The following is a 25,099-nucleotide window of genomic DNA, read 5'->3' on the forward strand; positions in this document are numbered from 1 at the left end:
GCTTAATATATTATGCATAAATGGGGATTGAAAGAATTCTCACTTTGTGAATGTGGTGATATTCAGACCACTGAGCACATCGTTGAAACCCCCAGAGGAGTTTAGCCATACGCCCATACACCAAGCCAAACCGGAGGCTGTTGAGTGGATTAATGCCTTAGGTACTTGTTATGACTGTGATTTTGTTTGTGATTTTATTTTTGTTTTCTAATGTCTTATTTTTTAAATAAACTATTTTCTTCAGCGAATAATTGACAAGATTTGGGATTGTAACTTTCTTTATAGGTATTCAATAAGGTGAACCAGGGTAAGCGTAACCTATAAAATCATGAGTTCAACTTTAACCTAATGTAAGTCAGATAAAACGCCCACGGTGGCCGCGCGGCATAAGCGTTGGACTATAAAGCCGTAGGTCCCAGGTTCGAATCCTGGGTCTGGCAAGTACACATATTGTTTTTCAATTTGTGTGTGTCAGGGTATGGACCTAATAGGTTGAGCAAGTGGCTGACATCCATTTCTCGTAAAAAACAAAATCTGTCAATACAAACCTCCACTCTGTGGAGGCCCATATGATCCTATCAGGATCGGACATGGTCAAAAAAAAAAAAAAAAAAAGTCAGATAATAGTTGTCCGATTCATATGAAATTTTGATCACATAAGAATATACTCATTATTAATATAATAATATCATGAAAATATTGTGATTTTAAAATATAGGTATTTTTCTGAATAACTCAAAACATATTTTTAGGGACATGGTTTACACTTACCCAGAGAAAGTGTAATATAGGTATTGTTCTATGTGAGAAAATGCACATTAAACTCGGAAGGTGCATGTGTAAGATACTTCAAATGCACATAGATTTCATAAGAGTAATCAAAAAAAAATAATAAGAAAACAGCAATTTTATTATGATTTTTTAAGGGAAAAATAATAAGAATCGATTATATTTCCGTATTTTAACATCTTTATTCATGAGATATTTATGCGCTTTTATGATGGAAAACAATATGTTTTATACCAAACTGTGTTCAACTAAATTATAAAAAAGAAAAAGTAAGGTGTACTTAGTTAACATAATAAATTTTATTTTTCAAGATTATACAATGTAATAAACAAAAGATTAGTTCTTAGACGAAAAAATTAAGATATATTATAACCATCAAATGACACAGAAAATACCATATTTCCTCTCCTATTCACTAATGATTTCGGCAAGAATCGTACAATGTCATTCTTATCTATAATACTGACATCCTCAACATGTGGCCCATACAGAGTTGCACTTGCCACGTACCCATATTTTTCATGGAAAGTGTAACCCAAGTACATATTATCCTAACAATGCGATAATATTTCATTAATTTTATGCATTATTTAGGTAAACAAAATCTTAAAGTACATTTACCAATTTAAAAAATGTGGTTTCTGACACGGTTTGAAAATTAAAAAAATATTATAGTGGGTATCGTTTCACTCATACAGTGACCTTATCGACACTTGCTTGCTTTGATACTGCCGATCACGTACTAACCGCCCGAATATCACGCTGTTAGTTACTGTGCATTAAGCTAACATCACTCTCTTCCGATTCCAATAGGAGGCATCACTATACAGGTATTATTTTTGGATTAAATGGCGTTGGGTTTCACTTGCCCGAAATATACACTTACCCTGGTTTACCTTATACATGATTTAAAAATACCTCAGATACATACTTACAAGAAAAAATATGCCGTAGCCAAAGAGAGCGTAGCTTATTTGGTAAAACACATTGATGCGAATCCAGTGATTACAGGTTCAAGTCCCATCGGGTGTGGTATTTATTCTAATATGTTTATACCTATCTGAGATTTTTTTAAATAGTAGGTATATTAAATTTTATGTTTTCAAACAATTTTTTTGTTTATTTTTTTTTTCTATCGCCATATAAACCAGATACAGACCTACAAACTTATCTGAAGAATGGGAGCCACTGTTGAAAACTACCCCATCAAGACTCGAATGACATTTTCAAAAAGGCATCCTATGGTAGTTCGTAGTTCCATTTTTGGCCATTCTACAGATAAGTTTGTAGGTCTGTAAAATGTTAAATATTCACTATGTTTTTCGTATTTAATTTAGTAGAATGTTTGGCATTACATATTATATACCTATGTACCCCCCAAGTGAAATTAAAATGGTAAGAAAATTATTTTTTTGTTGTGACTTCACAAAAAGTATTCAATGTTGTTCATTAAATTTTTAATAGCCATAAAAAATATGTTTTTAATTTCAGACTAATAAGATTCATTTGTTTTTAATTCTGAAGGATCTAAAAACACATCTTGATATGGAAAATATTATATTGATTAATAATGTTTTGAGGTACCTATGTCACTATTATATTCAAGAATCCTCTATACATCCATCATACATCAAGTTACATAATTGGGTCACACAAAATGACAAATGGAATAGTACCTACAAAACTATAAGAATTTAATAAATTTGGTTGCATGTATCAATTTAATTTAAGCCATGTAGAAATAATACAACACAGAGGGTAATAAAATTATATAAATTTTGTTGTTTCATTTAAAAGATATTTAATTTTCTGATTCACCTAGAAATAAGATCATTAAGAATCTGCAATCTGGACTATTTTTCATTTTGTTTGTTTTCGCAATGGCTGCAGCATGAGGAGTACATGATATTATTGACTATTGCACAGAATTGCTCTGTTCAGTCTAATAAGACCTTAGGACCTGGTCGCTAGCTCTGTATTGCTTATTTTCATTGGTAGATATAATGGTAAAATCAAAAATTACAAACCAAATTTACAATAAAAAGACTTCGCTTCAAATTTTCTTAATATTTATTCAATATTATAAAAATATAGATTTGATATTATAATCATTAAAATCGTAATATTTTATGAGCGGTTTTTATTGAATGATCCTCAATTCTTTCCCGACTTTGGTGAATGCCTTGACAGCCTTTTCGATTTGCTCCGCATTATGAGCAGCGCTTATTTGAACACGGACCCTCGCAGCTCCTTCTGGCACCACTGGATAACTGAATCCGATCACGTAGATGCCTTCACCTGAAAAACAATAAGTATGATAATTGAATAAATGTCACCTGATCGAGACTTAGCTGTCACCCTAACGGTCAAACTGTGTATCCCAAGATACGCTGATGACTGTCTTATTTACCAACCTTATCAAAAGCATTTTGGAGACAAATATCACAACAATTCGTCTCGCATTAATCTGAAAGTCAACGCATAGAAAACTAACATTCCTAACCAGATTTCCCACTGATCAGTGAACAGGCAGAACATTAAGAATCTCGACAACATTAAAAACCGTCACGGGTGATGGCATTTTGTAGAGACCTTGATACCCTAATGGGAATGGCTGGAGCAACATCCAACTCAATGTAGAATCTTAGGGACTTGCAGTTATATCCCGTTTACACATGCATGGATTTACTGCTGACAGTATGTATTATCGCGGACATAACAAAAATAATTACAAGACAAAAAGAATTTTTATATACCACGTTTTTAAATTTTCTGTTTAATCATATAAACTTGACAATTCTATGTATTGATAATTTAGGACAAATAAGGCAATTGTCAACAAATCATTTTTTTGCTATTTTGCAACAAACAAACAAATATAGAATACTGAAATGTCATTTTGATTTCCATAGTAACGCACGTATATATTAATAATTTAGTTGCTAGGACCACCCCCTTAGCAACCAATAATTGGGGATTGGATTACGGATTTCTTCCGAAATAACTTTTCATACAAAATAGAATTAACTGAAAATGAATTCAATTCTACTTAAAGATGGCTAAAAGTATTAAAATAATGCATTGGAATCATGTTCTGATATATTCTAAAAGTTTCAAATGTTTAGCTAGTCGGGAAGCTAGTTAAAAATCGATTGCAAGATTTGTACTGGATAAACAACCACCGGACAAACAAGAATATGAGCTAAGAAAAACGTGGTAAAAATGCATGTTTAAACATGTATTAGGTATTAGTCATGTTGCAAGTTATCTGGTGGCATCCGAGCATTCTTTATTCAGTTGCCATACATAACGGCGACAATGTTGAAGATCATAAAATTGGAGACCAAATGAAAGTAACTAATTTTTAGGATATATGATAATGAACGCAACGATATATGACATATAACAAGATCTAAACTTATACAAGAGATTACCAGAGCTAAAAATTGATAACCTACTCAACAACCTATTGGCCAGTTCACTGGCCAACTTTGCATCACCGATCATCACGGGACAAATTGGATGATCTTGTCCGTTGATCTTGAAACCTGCACTCGTCATGCCTCTCCTGAATTGCAAAGTGTTTTTCCTTATCTTCTCACATAGTGCTGTGGAACTTTGGAGCATGTCAAATACCTGAAAAATAGCAGTTCAATCAGTGAGTTTGAACTATAACTGGATGGCGCTATATGTATGAAATTTTAGATTTCAACTAAGCCTTGAACAAAAACGAACCATACGTGCGAGTGAGAAAGCATTTGGCTCACTTATATCTCCGCAATATGCATTAGAGTAATATAGGATTTCTACAGCTAAATTAAATATTTTAAATTTGAATGACTACATTCATTTAATAACCGCGAGCATGTGTTGCTGAAATTTTATTATTTTTGTGTTAAATATACAGTTAATGGTAATTATTATTTTTAGTTAATTTAGTAGAAAATATGTTAAACTATATTGTGTTTAAATTTGGTAGACATACTGAGAATCAACATGATGGTATAACGTTTCATAGTTAAGTTAATAATAATAAAATTGAGGTTCAACTGTGCATTATACGCAAGAAACACGGCTTCATTTTGCTGAACAAAAGCCACTCTCTTTATATTATTACTCTGAGATTTCAACACTTAATGGTATTTCTGGAAGTTTGGAGTGTGATTGGATTGGTAGCCATATATAAATAGATATTTGGTGAGTTAGCGCATTGAAACATAGTGTCATTGTTTATTGCCGAAATTTTGGCAGTTAACATTAAATTTAAGTAAAGATGTATTACATTTGCGATTCTAGTTGATCATCTAAATATTTTTAATATTTTAACGTAGTTCAGTGTATTATTTCTACGTACAATAATTGATGCAGTATGTCTTTCCACTAACTACTGCATTGTAATGTAAATTTTATGATCCTATTATGCGTCAAACATGTCCAGTATAAGCCATATTTGAAATGGTCATGTATGTGGTTAATTACGACTTTCACTGATAAATGGAGGTTATATTGACAGTTTTTTTTTACAAGGAATGGTTATTAGTCATTCCTCAACCCATTGAATTTTTGTACTCAATGAGAAACACATTAAAAGTCCAGTATGCATTTTTATCCTAGCAGTAAGATTGAACCTGCGACCCATGGCTTCATTGACGGCTCCTCTAACAACTCAGCCACCGTAAGTACAAACTTGGGGCCATTGCTGTTCACGATTTTTATAAATGAGTAAATGCCAATGACAATAAAACTCTCGTAAGTTGTTACCTTGGGCGATTGTCGTCAACTCCAACTTAATATAGGTAATATACTTATTATTAGATGGGGGACAAACTTGACTTCAATATTGATAAAAGTCTCATGGGTACGGTTTTTCCAATATTTGATGCATGGCAGAATTCGCTCACAAATGTCATCTGTAAATGGATCTTGTCATTACGTTTGATAGTAAAATGACATTTTTAGTAACCATATGATTACTGTTTGTTAAAACGCACTATAAATGTTGGGCTTTGTCTTGCATACTTCCCAGGTATGTTCGGATGTTACGGTATTAAACATTCTTTATAATTCCTCAGTTCAAAGTAGGATTAAGAGTCGGACCATTGTTTGGGCACCAAACTGTATATACTTTCCGTGGCTTTATCCGATTGACTTTCTTATATGTTTGCTCACTTACTATACTCTACAAGTCAGTATCACACCCGACTTATACGGGGTATAAATGTGAACTTTGCCATTCCTGAGTGTTTATTCTATACACAAGACTGCTATTGACGGTTATCGAGGGTAGTTTATCATATGTGTCGCTGAGTTTCAAAACCCGCTATAACACTTTTTCATTATGTTGATAAAATCAATAAAAACTTTTTGAACTAAAAAGGTTTTTGAATGTTTCAGTAGTGTTATCGCGGGATTTGATAGACACATTGATTTTGTTTCATAAATTACAGTTAATCGTAGCGGCTTTTGAAAGGGGCGATATAATTTTCATGTAGAGATTTTAATAACGAATCCAACGATATATATTATATCTTAATTATTTCAAAAAAGTGTTATAGCGGGTTTTGAAATTTAGCGACACATATATGTTTGTATTGAGGTATTATAATTGTATTATTATAACAGTAAAACTGTCTATCTCACTCTAAAAGTTAGCATAGCCAAGAGAGGTGCTGTTAAAACATAGCACTTGTTGTAACAATTACAACTAACTAATTGTAAAAATTATGATACTTCAATACAAAAATATGATAAACTATCCTCGATAGCCGCCGATAGTGGCCGATAGCAGTTTTGTGTATATAATAGATGCGCAGATAGTGTTGGCCTATGTATCCCTGATAACTATCATAGATATGAATAGAATTGACAGAAAGAAATAGAACATTGACGATGTATATGTTCACCTTTGATGCACTTCCAACGACAGCGGGAGGCAGCGAATTTGAGAAAAGGTACGGTCTGGAAACCTGCCGTAATAGATCTATGAATGCTTTAGGGCCAGTTGTATATCCACCCATTGCTCCCCCTAGGGCTTTTCCCAGTGTCGAATTCACAATGTCTATTTCACCCGCCACTTTTGAATACTCCTCCGTCCCCCTATTATGTAAACAAACACAATACATTATAATATTTTTAATAGACAAAATTGTACAAGATCTTCATTTAAGTTTACAAACTTTCTATGTCCAGATTGACTAATCATTTAGGTAACATTGTTTTCTTATTTATTATTGATATTTATCGTCGCCCTAGGATTAGTTTGTCCAAACCGACAATATGTGAAATGTTCAGGAGACGAAAAACAAAGTTCATTACCTCTATGCTGGAAGATCTTTCATATTATAGACAAAGTCAGTAAAGCTAGACAACACTTATATCAAAAATACGATAAAGCGATCCGTTGACCAATCACGTAGTAGAGGGGGTGGTAACCGTATAATAATCCTCGACGCCGATTGGTCTGCACATTGGACAAACCGATACTGCCTGATTGTTTTGTACCATGGTTTCTAGACTTTTTTTGAAAAAATATCTGTGTTTCTAATGAAAAATATAATATTTTTTTAAAGTTTTCGATGCGTTTCTACACAAGAAAATGAACTGCATTAAAAAGTCAATTTCGTCAAAAATGGAGCTTCACCAAACTAATCCTAGAGCGACGTTATGACACACTGCTATTTCCATTTTAAAATGTATTGCTCTATTATAGAGTATTATAATAATACTAAATTATTTCATCCATCTAAATAATATTATATCCATGGAACGTATGCTTCACCGTGAAATATTGTGTTGGAAACATTATGGTCGTATATTAAAGACCGTCCAACCTTTTTGGGTCGTATAGTACTGAGATAAAATTCATGTCTAATAATAAAACATGGTTCTTATCGATTTACAGCAAGCCAGCGGCAAACTAATTTTGAAAATAGCCCATATACCTACTGGATTATTTGTTAGGTTAGGTTAGGTTATGTTTTCATTCTTGAATTTATAAATTTTACCACAATCGGCTATGAAAATGCTCCACGAAGAATGCGTAATTTTATCATTTCGGTGCTATAGAGATCTCTTTCCGATAAGAAAGTTCACGGCCAACTGTGCTACGGGGAAATGTTATACGTACAATTTACATATAACCAATTGTGATAGGTGTGTTGACACAATGCAAACATCCGCCTGGGCCGACAGCTCAAAATTCCATGAATACTGATTTGCGAGTATGCATGGCCACTACCTCGTATAACAACTCTAGAACACGCTGTGTACTAATTTATGTAGTAATATCGTGTAATTCTCCATAGAAAACTTGTTCATCGCATGCTAACGAGATGCACGAACGAATTTTATGCAATTTATTTGCGCGGTTCTGACGGCCATACCATAGTGCCGGCATGTACTTACCTAATTAGAAATATGTGTATTTTTTAATCCTGTTTTCATCAAAACAATAAATTTGTTCAACGCGTTATGTTTTAGATTCTGTTTTTATTGTTAAGTACCTTCCTGTTTCTCCAAAAAACCCAGTAGCGTGGCACTCATCAATGAATGTCAATGCGCCATACTTTTTTGCTAGATTCACAATAGCCGGCAGAGGAGCCACTGTTCCGTCCATCGAGAACACTCCATCTGTTACGATAAGTTTCAATCTCGCCTCATTGTGCTTAAGAAGCGATTCCAACTCTACAATAAATCAACCAATTTAATGAGAAGAATGAAACTGTTTTACATTTTTTTAAATTTCAGGTGTTAATTTTGTAGTTGAGATTCTTAAAACTGCTTGTAAATGACGTGCAATTTCAAATTCTATCTTAGTTTGAACAAGACCAGAAATGATAAAACAATTAACAAGTTGACAAATTCTTCAATGCATTATACCTATGTTTACTCAAATTTTATTTTTAAAAAGGCGTTAAAATGTAGTAAAAGTGTAAACTTTTTGCAGAATCATGCTTAAAGCTCGCGGACACCACAGAAATACTTGGCGGACCGCATGTGGCCCGCGGGGTGTGGTTTGTCGAGGAGTTTTTAGAGTCTAATATTGTCACTGTACAGGCCAAGTAGCGTAACCCTCAAATATCAAATAGTTCAGAAAGTGAAAAATAACTGTGGGCGTTGGATTTACTTATTATTTTATATAATATTTTGTTCTAATATGCTCGAAATACCATGTCTTTACCACTAGCGCCATCTATGATGTAGAGTTGTTAGCTTGTTGATTTATTGTATTGTCTATGAACGGAAATAAATTACTTCACTCTTTTGTCTTAACAGTCAAGCACATTGTTTCATTTATAGAAACCTAAATACAAATCATCATAAATATAACATATTTATTTATTATTTTATTTATATTATTTTATTCCAAATAGAGTGGCTTACTCTGTACGTACCCTGTGGCTTACGTGTAGAGAGGGTTACAGCCAGAGAACTCAGAAATAATGGGAACTGAAATACATAACGGGTAAGGCGATAGCAGGTAACTGACGCGAGTAAGGAAGAATACGTGCTAAACTTACACACGTGTCAAGAATACGTTTTGTCGAATACTGAAAACTGCTCTCGGTTTATGCATTTACGCTCACTTAATGTTGGTGTATTACACACACTATTGCACGTGCATAATGCGTGCTTCATTTTCATAGGACACTCACACATTCAAAAGCCTGCATCAACATGCGGCGTATTGAATATAGCCTATTGGTATTCTCTTTATTATCTGTTCTGTGGTTACAGCATTTGGCTGGAATATTTTTTGTTAAGTTACAAATGGCTTAAAAAAATTGTTTTGAATTATTTTGATATGAAATATTTTTTTGGGATTTATGATACTTGGCCAGTTCGTGTAAAAGTACCTATGCAATAAGTCCATTGTCATCAAAATGTCACTGTAGTGAAAAGTGAGGGTTACGGCAATTGGACTGTATAGTGACGATGTGTACAATATTATATCTTGTATTATCATGCTGTATTTCTACCGAATATATTGTGTGAATGGTATCTAATGGCCTTCCAGGATACAAACATTTCGTAGGCGATTGAGATATATAATATGAATCATTTTATCTGGATGACAACCATGAAAAATGTAGTTGATTTCAATTACCTGTCATATCACGATGCTGGTACCGGAACTTCTTGGCTTTGCACAGTCTAATGCCATCAATAATGGATGCGTGGTTCAAGGTGTCAGAAAATATTGCATCCTCGGCTGTGAGAAACGACTCGAATACACCAGCATTTGCATCAAAACACGAAGCATATAAGATTGTATCTTCCCTCGAGTGAAATTTGCTTATTTTGTCTTCAAGTTCCTGTTATTACAAAATATTATAATTATATTTTAAATGGCAATTAATTTTCAATTGGATAAGTTGTGCATATTATAAGATGAATTACACCTATTATATTTTGTAATATTTGAGATATTAAATAATAATATATGTTATTATGATAGAATGATATTGTTCCTCTTGTACATGCGATAAATACCCCGATTACAGGTGCATGGATTTACTGCTGACAGTACCTATTATCGCGGCCATAACAAAAAAATGCATGTGTAAACACGTATATTGCATGCATGGATCAAAAAATTTCAGAACGCACTGTAGAACAGGTTTGCAAGTTATTTTATCTACTGTATGTAAATACATAACTATATTGCTAGACAGATTATAAGATGTCGATATATTGTAACTCATTGAGCATACAAATAAAGCATGTCGTATTCTAGAATACTTTTAGATAAACATTAGTAACTTGTTGTAAGATTGACAGAAAGAGGAATGACCGTAGAAGAAGGACCGTTACAAGTACTAGTAGAAGGAGAGTGTATCTAGCTTGCGTTTATTTGAAAGGATCTAAATTCTAGAAGAAGACATTTAGGTATAATATTACATTAAATACTATTTGTATCATTCCTCTACATGAAAAGGTACTCATGCATTGCACAGCGAAGAATGCCTTACCAATATGGCGGAAGCGTACAATGAAAATAATGACTCCTTCTTCCAGCGGTGAATTTCCAGCAGCTGATGATAATAACGATTGTGGGTGCAAAAGGCATTGGTCAATTTTACTTTTTACCTACGTATGATTGACAAAGTTTAGTAGGTATGCATTATTTATGTCGGATCTTAACAGCCTATCACCCATCGCCACTGAGCTATGGGGAGGCCTTCATCCAATTGTGGATCGACCCCGATAGATAATATGATAACATATTAAGTTGTAAAATATCAGAAACACATAGGTATTATAAAAAAATCTTATAAAAACTTAAGCTTAATGGAGTTTTGAGTGATATCATTCTTTCTAGGCGAGGAATCTTACCACTAAGCTACCGACTTTTAGATAACATTCTTGTAGATATTTCCTAAATATACTGAGGTTGTTTCAAATTCCGTCAACTTAGGTCTTTATATTAATCATGTAAGTATACTACTACAAAATTTAGTTAATTTATAAGAAAAATTAAAAATAATAATATATCAATATTTTAATACCCTACGAACTATATGTGCTGTGAGTCACAGGTTCGAACACACAGTTGGTCAAAAAAATTCATATTATTTTTCAATGTGAATTATTTGATTTAGTATAAGGATCCAATAATGGGTTGGACGAATGGCTAATAACTAATCCTATTATTAAAAGTCTGTACACTCTGTGGGGAGGTCTGTGTATTCTGCTTAGGATCGAACATGGTAGGTAATTTATTTTTAGTTTATTTTAAATTACATAATTCGTCACTGTTCTGGCAGAAGACACTAATTCGAAAAAATGACATATTGAGTTAGTTATACCAAAATATTCCTTATTTCAAACATTACCGTCTGGAAACCTTCTTAATAAATAAACAGTCTTTATTTTAAAGTCATCCTTTTTACGATTACTTAATAAACTCACATGATAGACCATTTCAAACATTTTAACAACTTCAAAGTCAAATTACTCAAAACTAGTATTCTCCAGTTAGTGTGTTCTGCCAGAACAGAGATGATAAATATTAGGCGAATTAAAAATATAAAATTATACAGGTAGGATGTATGTACCTTGTGAATAACTTGGGTTCCACAAATAAATCTAACAGAACTTAATCCAGAACCATATTTATCCATTGCATCTTTGCCTGCAGCTATCACCTCTTGATTATCCTACAAAAAAAATTATGAAGTATTTAGATAGGCAACAAAATAAACATGTCAGATTTTGACGTCAGATTTTGACGGCCCCACGATGGCCGAGTGGCAAACGCGTCGGCTTACAATGTCATAGGTCTCAGGTTCGAATCCTGGATCTGGCAAATATACAATATATTGTTTTTCAAAGTATGGACCGGCCATTGCGACTTTGCAGCCAAGCTGCATGGTTTTCGTTTGATAGGACATGGGCCGGAATCCACATGCAGGTATGACCATCAAGACGCTGAACATGACCTTTGGGACTGCCCGTTGATGGCATTCGACCGAGCGGAGCTGTTTACCAGGGTCCATCCATACACTGGCCCGATGAGCCATGTCGACTTGATAATAACCTAGACCGACTTTGATGCATTTGGAAAATTTGCTGCGTCATATCGTCGCTATAGAATTGGTTTCCCGAATATCCGTTTTTGTCGAAATCGACCTCTTAATGCAGAATGTTTTTTTGTATCTAATTGGACGAGAACCATCCCTTTCTTTAAATTACTTTGTAATGGTAATGAATACATCATTCATATATGCTGTAAAAATAACAATTTAAATATCTCTATGTATTTAAATATAGGATTATGAAATTTGTTTTTCGTCTCCTGAACATTTGGTCTATTCGGGAAACCAATCCTACAGCGACGATATGGAGGACGGAATAAATTCGATCCCTCCTTAGATTCATCACTTTAAACTCATGACTCCTTTGTTTCGGAAGAGTTACAGTACACGGGTACAGAGGACACTATTCATGTCATTCACGGCAGAGCAAGTCAAGATCCTTTTTATTTTCTATAACTCTTTAAGGTTTTAAGCACTTAGGTACATGGTTACTACATCAGTCCCGTGCAGCATCGCTTCGGGACAAGGAATTGTGGCACTAAAATCTTTTCATTCTGACACGTTTATAACGTCATGGACGGCGGCCGTGCATAAACTGCGGCTGCATATATATGGCGGGTGGAGATGGGGCAACTCAAATCTTTGGACCTAATTCGTTAAGCAAGTGGTTAACATTAGTTTCTCGTAAAAACAAAAATTTGTTAATACAAACCTCGACTCTGTGGAAGCGTATAGAATCGGACACGGTAAAAAAATGCAAATAGGTTTTTATTTCGCTGTCAATAAATTATTCTCTATGATTCAAATTACATATCTGTTGTCTATACCTAGCAAATCTGGCGGTAAATTTAAAATAAATGACAGAACATTATTACATTTCTTGCGTACCTAGAAAAATAATTAAAAACTCGTTTATACTCACAGCTAATCCTAAATAATTATTTGCGCAGAAGTTGAGCACATTGCTAGGGCCATCTTTGACGGAAATGCTGACAGCTTGTGGCGTTGTTATTACGCGCTCGCCTTTCCATGTTCCGGCATTTTTTATTCCTTCCAATCGGGTCTCCAAGATTTCCGACAGCCGTAAGCGCGCGGAACTTGAATGCCCATAGCGACGGAATGCTAAAACATTAAATAGTGATTAATGTATAATAACACGTTTCACCCACGATGGCCGCGTGGCTTAAACGTCGGCCTAAAGCGTCGTGGGTCCCAGGTTCTAATCCTGGGTCTGGCAAGTACACATATTGTTTTTCAATTTGTGTGTGAGTCAAAGTATGGAACTAATAGGTTGAGCAAGTGGCTGACATCCATTGCTCGTAAAAACAAAATCTGTTAATACGATGTATCATAGTCTAAGGTTAATACAAACCTCCACTCTGTGGAGGTCTATATGATCTTATTAGGATCGGACATGGTCGTGGTCTAACAACACGTAGTAGAACCTATCATATTATGAGATCCCGTAGCTCATTTTAAATAGTTGTAGATTGTTGTAGAAAGGCAAATCAGAATGTTTCCGCTATGTACATGCTTTCAATTTTATTTTATTTTATTTTTTTCATATTGTGGACATTACAAATTATAAGTTTAAGACGTAGGTACACAACATGACATGAAACATACACATAAAGAAGAAAGAAAAATAAATGTTATAAAGGGATAAAAATGAAAATATAAAAAAAGAACATAATATAAACATACAAAAGCGGTGAAAATACAATTGTACATATTATAGAAGTTTAAAGAAATACACCTAGTTTGCTAAGGAGACCATGTTTTAAGAATTTATAAAATAGCGTCCAGCTAAACACACCTCACGCAAGTGGAATATATCAACACCCGAAGCAATTTGGTTGAACATATTTATCGTCCTCCCAATTGGCATTACCAGTGGCAGTTTGGTTCTGCACCTTGGTAAAATGAACAACTGATGCTCCATATTTCTTATCGCTTTCGCTAAATCTCCAAATTTTCTGGACAGGACGAGAAATGTTTTTCATAATAGTGTTGGGCATGGCCCTCACATCCTGAAGCGGGCCCCCAGGTCACGATGTTTGGCGCCCCCCCCAACTTATAGCTAAGGTTAAGGGCAGTGTAATGTTCTACAGCAGTGTTTCCCAAATGGTATTCCGTGGAACTCCAGGATTCCGTGTAAAATAAAGGGCTTTACGTGTGTTTTTGGCGATTTTTGGTATTTTTTAAATAAATCCGTTTGAATTATCGGCACGCAGAATCATGACATTTTTGTATAATTAAAACCGCAAAAATCGCCTTTACACACATGCATAATAACATAATTTACAAAAATTTCAATTTCATTCAAATTATGAAAACCTTTTTTGAATTTAAATTCTAATGGATTCAAGCTCTGTACTATTCCATTTAAGTCGTTGTTTGCGACCCGGGTTTCGCCTTTCGGCATCTTCAGGCGCCGTGTGCACTCACCAAAGGTAAACACACACTGATTGTAAGTCAATAGTACAGAGCTTGAATCCATTAGAATTTAAATTCAAATTCTATCAAGTACCTTCAGTCGATAGTATTAATATTTTTTGAATTGATTTGAAGTGCCATACATTTTTAACTGTTTTTATGCTCCCCTGAAAACTTGAGATTTTGCAGATACCCTTTTCGATTTACCGATTTCCTATACAATTTTGTAATGGCAACGACGTTATAAAGCACTGATCGCGACACCCTTTTGTAATAGTTAAATAGCTTGTGACCGTTCACCGTATTGGATAAATATAAATAGTCATTTTTATTAGTCAGGAAACACACTAAAAGTAATTGTAAAATAAAATTCTAGTCGTTTTTTTTTACTATTAGAGCAAATTTGTGATGTGTGTTTATCTCACTTAAATAGTCGACCTGCCTCGCCGGGCACCTCCTAAGCCCGTACCCTAAGGCTAGAGTCCTGTCAGCCCCCCCTTCTTGTGGGGGCTATGGTGCTGAGAACGTCACAGGCAGAATTTTCGAAGACCCTAAAGAGGTGTTCTATATATCTCACCGTATGACGCCGAAAATTTCCTAAACGTCAAATAATTTCTCCTCGTTTGTAATATAAGCCGAAAAACAACTTTTCGATCTTGAAACACATATAACCATGACGATTATAATATCTTATTAAGAATAATAATAGCTCATGTCCGGTAACTTGTACGTATGCAGTTGGCCGTATCACACTTCACCGTGAAATGTTGTATCGGAAATATTATAAGGCCGTATATTGAACCTCTTTGGGTCGTATAGTACTGACATAAAATTCATGTCTAAATAAAACACGGTTTTTGTAGGTTTACACTTCACAGGAAGCCAGCAGCAAATATTTTTTTTAAATAGCCGATATACTGGATTATTTGTTAGGTTAGGTTAGGTTTTCATTCTTGATTTCATGAATTTCGCCTAAATCAGCTATGACAATTGAATTAATGTTCATATGGAATCTAATAAAATTGGAGACCGTATAATACTTATACGGTCATCTCTTTCCGATAAGAAAGCTCACAGCGAACTGTGCTACGGTGAAATGTCTTACGTACAATTTACATATTGTAACCATTATAAAAATCAACAAAAAATGACGCCAAAAAACTTTACACTTCCTACTTCTTGGTGTAAAAAAAACTATTCACTTGCGTACAACCATTGATATACTACTGGATGAGGAGTTCCCATACAAGTGTCATTTTAAAAATGTACCACAAAATATATTACGAATATCGTCTTATAATATTTCCTTGTAGGTATAATGCGTTAAGACCGTTAACATGGATTCCAGAATTTCACCCGTATTTTCCTGGCTGTAAAACTAAATTTGCCTTCTTGGAATAGTGACCCTAAGGGTGTCTGCAACTCAAAGCTTGCAAGCTACCAAAAATTCATGTCTGAGCGGACAGAGCAAGTCGTCATCATTGCGCTGACTATTAGTTAGAGTAAGATGCAAGCTAGATCGGGCTTGCTCATAATTATTGCCAGGTCGTTCTCGAAACAAATATTAAGTGAGCTTATATCGAGTTAAGTCCGCTGATATTAAAACAGTAAGTTTTAACACTGGCCGAGTCGCTGAAAATCGGGCGTCATTTTAAGAAGCATATGATTCATCCAGTAGTATATCAATGCGTACAACATAATAAAAAAAATATTCACGTTTTCAACAGTATAATAATATAATTATTATGTATTTTTTTTATTTAATAATATAATATAACGGACGAAAGAATTTATATTATTATTTACTCAAATGTTCAATCGGAAAGTAAATGCAATAATTTAGACACAATACAAACTGGTTAACTATATTTTTGTAGTAGAAAGAATAATATTAAAATACAAATGGTACATAATATGTACTTAATTCAGTAAGTATATTTATACACACAATTTAAGTACAAATATTTTGTAGGTACTCACATAATTATAGCTAAAAAATGTAAACACTGACTCATAGGTAAGTACATAATTATTATGGTTCAAGAGTCGAAACAATCTGAAGATGACCATTTTCTGTTATTACAATACCATTGTCGATCGTTTACATGTAAATTGTATGTAAAACATTTCACCGTGGCACAGTTCGCCGTGAGCTTTCTTATCGGAAAGAGATGACCGTATACTATACGGTCTCCAATTTTATTAGATTCAATATGAATATTATCTAATTCAAATTTCATAGCTGATTCATGAATTCAAGAATGAAAACCTAACCTAACCTAACAAGTAATCCAGTATATCGGCTATTTTCAAAATTAGTTTGCCGCTGGCTTGCTGTAAATCGATAAGAACCGTGTTTTATTATTAGACATGAATTTTATGTCAGTACTATAATACGACCCAAAGAAGTTGAGCGGTCTTTAATATACGGCCATATATTTCCGATACAACGTTACTGAAGTGTGTTATGGCGAACTGCATACGTACACATTTCCGGACACGGAAAAATGTAAACACTGACTTAGTACCTACATAATTATTATGGTTCAAGAGTCGAAACACTCTGAAGTTGACCATTTTCTTCGTGTTATAACAATACTATTGTCGGTCGACTGCTGAATGAATGCCTCCCCGTGTTCATAATTTTCTTCATGCTCTCTACTTCTTCATTGCCATGTATTTCTTAGCGTAAACGTTAAAACGTAAGCTGTTAATTTTATTAATTCGTCAATCTAACGGAGTGGTGTTTAGGGAGTCGTTCGGCTGTTAGGTATGTCGCCTATTGTATTTAATTTAACGACCTCTGTAAGATCGCATGTCTGCATATTTATTCAATGATTTATCTTCTGTAGTTTCCCACTTGCACCATTCCATAACACGTTTGGTTTGGTTTGGTCTGAAAAGAGAGTTGTAAAATCTCATGGCCACCTCTCCGGCACATTTACCCACGTTTCTTTCTTTTGTAAAAGAGTCGATGTAAGGGTCGATTTGGTGCTACCATCTGGACGATGATTGCCATCTTGGCGCCGGTAGAAATTTATTAAATGCGTGAATACAAGTAGGTATTTTACAATTAGAAATAAACTAACAAAAATATTGCTTTGGCAGCACCAAATTATCATAGATCGCATGTTTCACTAGTAGCACACATTAGTAATTGAATCTATAACGATATAATTTTATCACATTCAGCGCTTGAAATGGAAAATTTTACGAACCGGAGCGCTCAACAATTTTCCGAAAATAATAACACAGTTAACTAATTTTATGTAGGTAGGTAAATTTTATAAAAAAATAAGTGTGTTAAATTTTTGTTATATTAAAAAAATGTTATATGCAAAGAGATTGGACGGTGCCTGTTAAATGGCATATCTAGCTCAGATTGTCAAATTATTTTTTCCAAGAATGGAGCGATAATTCCAATATTCCAAATTCCAGGAACCTGAACTATTTTCGATACCTATGAATCCCGGGATTGGTAAACATAATCCCGAAACTTTCGGGATTGAGTTTTTTTATCAATTTTTATGGAAAATAAAATAAAAACGAAAATATAACAAAAAAAATACTTTTAATAACATACAAATACATTAGAAATAAACAGAGTTAGAATGAAGTTTGATTTATTGCGCATGTAAAACACATAAATTAATAAAAATGAGAAAGATTGGAAAAAACAATACTTCGCACTTTTAACAGTGTTTCAGAAGTGATTCCACCATGTTTTTTAATGCATTTGTCATTTATTTTATTTTAATTGAACTTGTATTTGCTATCGTTTCATAAATAAATAAAACTGTTTTACTTTCACATTATTATTTTTATACATTATTACAATATTATTTACTCCATTTTAAACCCATGTATTTCCAAGATTGAACGTACACAATATTAACAATAAATGTCTTAAATAGTATAAATTATACTGAATTTATTTTTGACCGATTTTATCAACGTTATTTTGTACCTATATATAGAAATTTTATATTAACTATTGAAAAAATGCCAATCCCGGGACCAGTAACAGGAACCCGTGATCGTTAAATCGTAATCTCGAAATCCCGGGATCAAGATTTTGGCTCGGGATTGGATTCACTGGTTCCGGTCCATTTCGAGCCCCGCACATTATTGAGTACGTATTTGGGTCTTACAATAGTGTATGTAGGTATTACTAAGACTTACAATACCAGAAAAACTCGTTTCACAGTTCATACGGTATTAATATTTTAATCTTTCAACAACCAAAATTTAAAGAAAAAAACATCGCATTCAGCACGGCAAGAGAGTGAAAGTTATTATCCCGATATACCTACCAATAATTATGTATGAGTATATGAATCAAAGGCTAAACTACAACATTAATATGTATTTAAATACTTACATTTGAACAAACTGTTAACTTTAGACATCACAAAAATCTTTTTCGTTCACTAGATTCGCGTGCTTGATAAAACACAGTGAGCCCGAAGTGAATAATGTTTATATCAATTGATTTTATTGAATAATCGATGTACACAGCCGTATGTTTGAACTGAACGTATGTAGCCGGCAAAACAGTATTAAACACAAACCTGTTGAGTATACCTACCTTAGTATGTTATATTATATAAGTGTGGGTACGTTCACTTGAATCGCATTATATTTTTAGTTCGCGAACCAGAGGCGTTACATACTTTGAGAAGGGCATGGATTGATGTAAGGTTACGCACCATTTTATTATTCGTCGTCTCTTTATAGCGAACAATTTCATGGGAAGGGATTAGTAACGTCCCTAGGCTGCATTAGAATTAAACAGACAAGTAGTTACACCATGGCCCCCACATCCTGAACCGGGCCCCCAGGCTAGGATCTTTGACGGCCCCTCTACTTATCGCTAAGGATAAATTCAGTGTGATGCTCTACAGTAGCGTTTTCCACACGGTGTACACGGTAAAATTAATACGTATATTTAGTGTTTTTTTTTATATTTCAATACATACATTTGAATAATGGAGTGGTCAAGTATCGATACACAATTAAAAATTTTATTGTACAACCACATAATTTAAAATAGTCACAGTATCGTTGGGAAATAGCGATTTTTTTTTTACCATTAAAGCAAATTTGTGATGTGTGTTTATCTCACTTATCTGGTCGACTCGCCTCGCCGGGCCCTTGGGTTGGGCCATGAGTTACACCACAAATCTTCAATTGACATACTTACACACCTACTAAACATTTGAGCATTTCCACGAAACTATTCTCAGTGGCTCAGAGCAATAATATAAAGAGAGTCGATTATTGTTCGGCAAAATGAAGTCGTGTTTACACCGAACTGCCTACATAAATTATTATTGAAATATTAAGACGAACAACTAGAATCACATATTATAATGTAATCTATTACTTAAATTTAATGTCAACTGCCAAAATTTCAGCTATAAACAATGCCGATATGTTTCAATGCGCTTTCAATACCAATCCAATCACATTCTAAGCTTCCAGAAATGCCATTAAGTGTTGAAATCTCAGAGTAATAATATAAAGAGAGTGGCTATTGTTCGGCAAAATGAAGCAGTGTTTCTTGCGTATAACTCACAGAAGAACATAAATTTTATTATTATTATTAACTTGCCTATCGAACGTTATACCATCATGCTGCTTCTCAGTATGGCTACCAAATTTAAACACAATATACCTACTACTAAATTAATTAAAAATAATTACCACTAACTTTTTATTTAACACAAAAACAATAAATTTCTGCAACACGTGCTCGCGGTTTTTTAAATGACTGTAGTCATTCAAATCAATATTTACCGGTGACGTGTAACAAACCATATTTAATTCAATCCTAGAAATTCTATCTTACTCTAACGCATATTGCAGAGATATAAGCGTGCCGAATGCTTTCTCACTCGCACTCATGGTTCATTTTTGTTCAGGCCTTGCTCAGTGTTCTGTGGCGCTGCAGGTTTGGAGGTACCCTTGTGAAAATTTTGCCTGTGCGATAAACCACCATACCAACATGTAGGTACCTATTACGATTATTTTTTAAACTAAGATGTCGATATTTTATAACGAAGTGACCGCATCGTTTGCTTCATAGAAAACCGCCACGCTCTCAAAAATTGTAATATTTGTAATCATTCATTCGCCGCCTTTTATAATGTAACGCTCGTATGCAACACATGGCCTGCCTACACCCACGGAACGTCACTGGATGAGATGCAGATTATGATGTAAATACTTACCAACGTTGATTATTATCTAAAGTTATCCCCCTCCTAAAGTTTTCCTGTACCGACGCCAATGAACAAGAATATTATTATAATAATTATTATAATACGGTAATACGCAAACAGATATGAAATGATTTTTCTCAAGAGCGACTGTAAGCATTCATAGCTTCATTTGTTTTGCACACCAAAATCGTAAATGAATTTGGCGGGATAATTCAAATAATATTGCCTATTCAAAAGTCCCACGGCGTACTTCAATAATATTAGTTTCGCGACCCAAGAAACGATTAGATAATAAAACATATAACCGATAAATAAATGATCTATTTTATAATATAAAAATACTTACTTAAAAGTATTTACTGGTATTGGTAACAACATTAAATCTTAAACAATATACTTAATCTGATCCATGGTTTTTATTAATTTTAAATACTCGTCGAATACAGAAGCGCTATCTGTCAGTGTTGCCATATACTGACCAATGCATCAGTGGCGAAGAGTGGAGGTAGGCTGTATTCGACATAAATGTGCACACTAAAATTTGTCAGTTATACAATTAATTGCAGATGGTGTCGGTTAGTTTTTAAAATTCAATTAAACCCTTACCAAACCATAATAGATAAAAAAATATTGTTCTACCTATAAAATATCTGAAGTTATGTATGATTTAATAATGGCATAATGTGTGATAATTTATAGATAGAAGAATATTTTTTTTATCTTTTTTGACTTGGTTGAGGCAGGGTTTAATTGAATTTTAAAAACTACCCAAAACCATCTGCAATTTCTATTATTTTAATGAAAACAAATACGTATGACTGACAATGTTTAGTGTGCATTATTTATGTTGGATCTTCACAGCCTACCTCCGCCCTTCGTCACTGTAATACATTACAGTAGATAGGTACAGTGGGGAGTCAATAAGTTTCAGTGAATTCTTTACCATTTAACACTTTTACCTACTTTCCACACGCAGTGACTCAAAAAGGTTTTTATGATTTTGTGCAAGTATAAAGTATTGTTATTATAATATTATTATAACACCTATTTCGCGACCCATCTAATATGCCAGTCGACTCGATTTTGGCTCGCGATCCATAGGCTAAGAATCCCTCACATAATCAGCAATAATATTGTTTACATTGGATAGTCACACCATGGGCATGAAAATCGGTTTGTATACATTTCTTGAAAAGGTTGTTTTGATTTATAAAAGGATGCTGTTACGTCAGGAATATAAAATTTAATGGTTATTTTATTAATCTGAAACTGAGTCATAGTTTGAATTAATAGGTAGCTATAATATAAACGATACTATCTGACATACATAATAAAGGTATTAAGATATTTTAAAATTCAAAATTAACACTTCTTCGCACATATCTGCCCCTTAGTTGGAGCATAATATTATGGACACCATGCGGCGTCTGTAAGAATCTTCGTCATACCAGCATCCCGTAGTTCCGGCGTATAAACTCTGTAGATACTATTTAGCGGCTTTTCAGGATGCCGGAATCCGGTTGGTTTGAAGTACAGGCAAGCCAGATTGAGGTTCTCTTCTGGCATTCGCAGCACGTGACTTTAATAATAATAAGTAGATAATAATATAGGTAGTCATGCTTTTGAAACTAAGTTGTTTTTGTTAATTCTACTTTAATGGAGTCATTTACATTGACAACTGTTTCGAGATATAAATCCATTTTCGGATAGGTCGATTATAACTTCCGAAGATGGGTTAATTAACGTAAATGACCCAATTAAAGTCAAAAATTTATAATTTATAATAATAAATACGAGTTTTATACGTTATTTCTGTTATATAATATATAAGACCATGTCCGATCCTAATAGGATCATATGGGCGTCCACAGAGTAGAGGTTTGTATTAACGGATTTTGTTTTTTACGAGAAATGGATGTCAGCCACTTGCTCAACCTATTAGGTCCATATCCTGACAGACACAAATTGAAAAACAATATGTGTACTTGCCAGACCCAGTATTTGAACCTGGGACCCACGGCGTGATAGTCCAACGCTTAAACCGTGTGGCCGACGGCATGACGTTTGAAATTATTTTGCAAGCTCATGACGCACGGTTAAGTTGGTAAACTCCACAAATATTAAGACCGTTCAGTTGCTATGCTGATTTTCTTACATACGCAATATACTATAATTTACTACTGACTTATAGATCTAGTCATCTTCACCTACGGAGCCCCGTTTTTTGGGTACATTCCCAATACCCAGACACTTCGTACTTTGAGTTTAGCGATGAACACCTGACCTGTAGTTATAACTATTAGTTTTCACCTATGTGTTACTGCGACCTGTCACATCGACGAGTGGTTATCGAGAGAGCGTGACCTAATAGTCATAATTATTAGGACCGTTAGTGCCCTTGTGTGTTGTCTGCAATATGTCTTTTAGCATGCTCATCAGGAATGATTCCTCAGATATTTACTCAGATGGTTGGCATTATTTGGTTGGCGCCATTCCTCTTGAGTGCCACTGGTCTTTCAATGGTACACAGTGGCGCACTCAGGATTTAATATTAGGGGGGGGGGGGGCAAGGAGAATATAAATAAGTACCATAGGCTCTTTTTCCTTCATATAATTATTTTTATATATTTTCACAATACACGCGGTATATTTTTACAGTTTCTCCAAGTTTTTTTTTTTTAATTGGAGGCATAGTGGCGGTAACCGTTGAGCGAGTCATGAGCGACTGGCGGATTGGAAGTGACTGATAGCGACCATGCTGGACGTGTGCGCCTAGTATGCTAAAACATTACTCAAATAATATCAGCTGTGCTACCCGCTTGGTCTACTAATAATAATATTGTAATATTTATGCCGAATTCCACTGAAAAAAAATGTTCTTTTGATTTACACCACCACCGACTGTAGTGGGTGTAGTCGTTCTTTTCGCCGATTTTTGATTTTTTTATTGAGGTTCCAAAATATTAATTGAAAATGGACAAAAAAAGTATTATTGCATTTAACTTATACACAAACCTACTCAACACAACACAGACTAATTTCTCGTTTATCGGTCTTTTGTCTATTGCACTCAGTGTACCTACACCATAGCCCCCAAATCCTGAAACAGGCCCTCAGTCTAGGATATTTGGCAGGCCCCCTACCTACCGCTTAGATTAAAGGCAGTGTGAAACACTACATTAACGTTTTTCAAATTGTGTTTTAGTTCAAATTAAGGGTATCTACTTACAGTACACTTACGGTACAGTGAATTATTGGCGATTTTTAATAATTTAACTTTAATAATGGTGCTGTCGAGTATCGACACATAATAATTAGAAAATATATAATTTAAAATGTTCATGGCCATGAAGTATAATAGCACCGCATGCGGCTTTTTTTACTATTAAAGCAAATTTATGATGTGTTTATCTCACTTATCTGGTCGACCCGACATGCCGGGTAGAGCCCTGTCAGCCATGACCTACACCACTCCGGAAATCGGGTGGACACCGAGAATTTTTTGACAGGGGTTAGGTTTCTAAAAAAACCCGATATCAGTGTTTCGAAATTTTCGTGTTAGAAATTAAAATCTAAGAAATTTTTCTAAAAAGGATGCTGGAGAATAATTACAAATCATTTTTTGCCTAAGCCTAAGTATAGTTTATTGCCTTTCAATTTCAATGTTTAAAATCATTCTGATAATTTTCTTGTTTGGGGTGCCAGGGCCCTTGCCCCTGGGTGCGCCACTGGTGGTACAAGCCATGCGTGCTGATCATCCGGACTCATGAGGTCCTGGCGATGAAGAAGTAATGTTCCATTCGCCTAAATAGTTTGTATATTTTTCGTTCCTGGGGTGGAGGGAGTTGGACATTTCGCACCAATTAATACACAGAAAATAAGTATTTAAAAAATATTTTATTGATTTCATATTAGACAATTGACAAAATAATCGATTTATTTTGTTGCAGACAGCCTCTCCTTTCATACAAATTACATTAAAAAAATGAACATAGGGATGATAATATTATTACCTAAATATTGGAATTACAGGTCCTGCGCATCTATGCTATACACAAGACTGCTTTCGGCTATCTAGGGTAGGAAAGTATCCAGGTATTAGCACTTATTGTA

At 34.3% G+C, this 25,099-nt stretch overlaps 1 protein-coding gene across 1 annotated transcript; it reads right to left on the bottom strand.

Moving 5' to 3' along the window:
- Positions 1 to 2,841: 2,841 nt before the first annotated feature.
- On the bottom strand, positions 2,842 to 19,248 carry Gcat (Glycine C-acetyltransferase). The gene is made up of 8 exons (XM_085944007.1): positions 19,144 to 19,248; positions 13,249 to 13,448; positions 11,847 to 11,948; positions 9,896 to 10,103; positions 8,292 to 8,472; positions 6,693 to 6,885; positions 4,248 to 4,425; positions 2,842 to 3,087 (listed from the first exon to the last, which is right to left on the bottom strand). The coding sequence occupies exons 1-8, from the start codon at positions 19,169 to 19,171 to the stop codon at positions 2,930 to 2,932; spliced, it is 1,248 nt and encodes a 415-aa protein (XP_085800133.1). The 5' UTR covers positions 19,172 to 19,248; the 3' UTR covers positions 2,842 to 2,929.
- Positions 19,249 to 25,099: the final 5,851 nt, after the last annotated feature.

Source organism: Rhyacophila brunnea, unplaced genomic scaffold, assembly GCF_057557595.1.
Source record: "Rhyacophila brunnea isolate RB1 unplaced genomic scaffold, BYU_Rbru_1.0 scaffold_16, whole genome shotgun sequence".
Classification (NCBI taxonomy): Eukaryota; Metazoa; Arthropoda; class Insecta; order Trichoptera; family Rhyacophilidae; genus Rhyacophila; species Rhyacophila brunnea.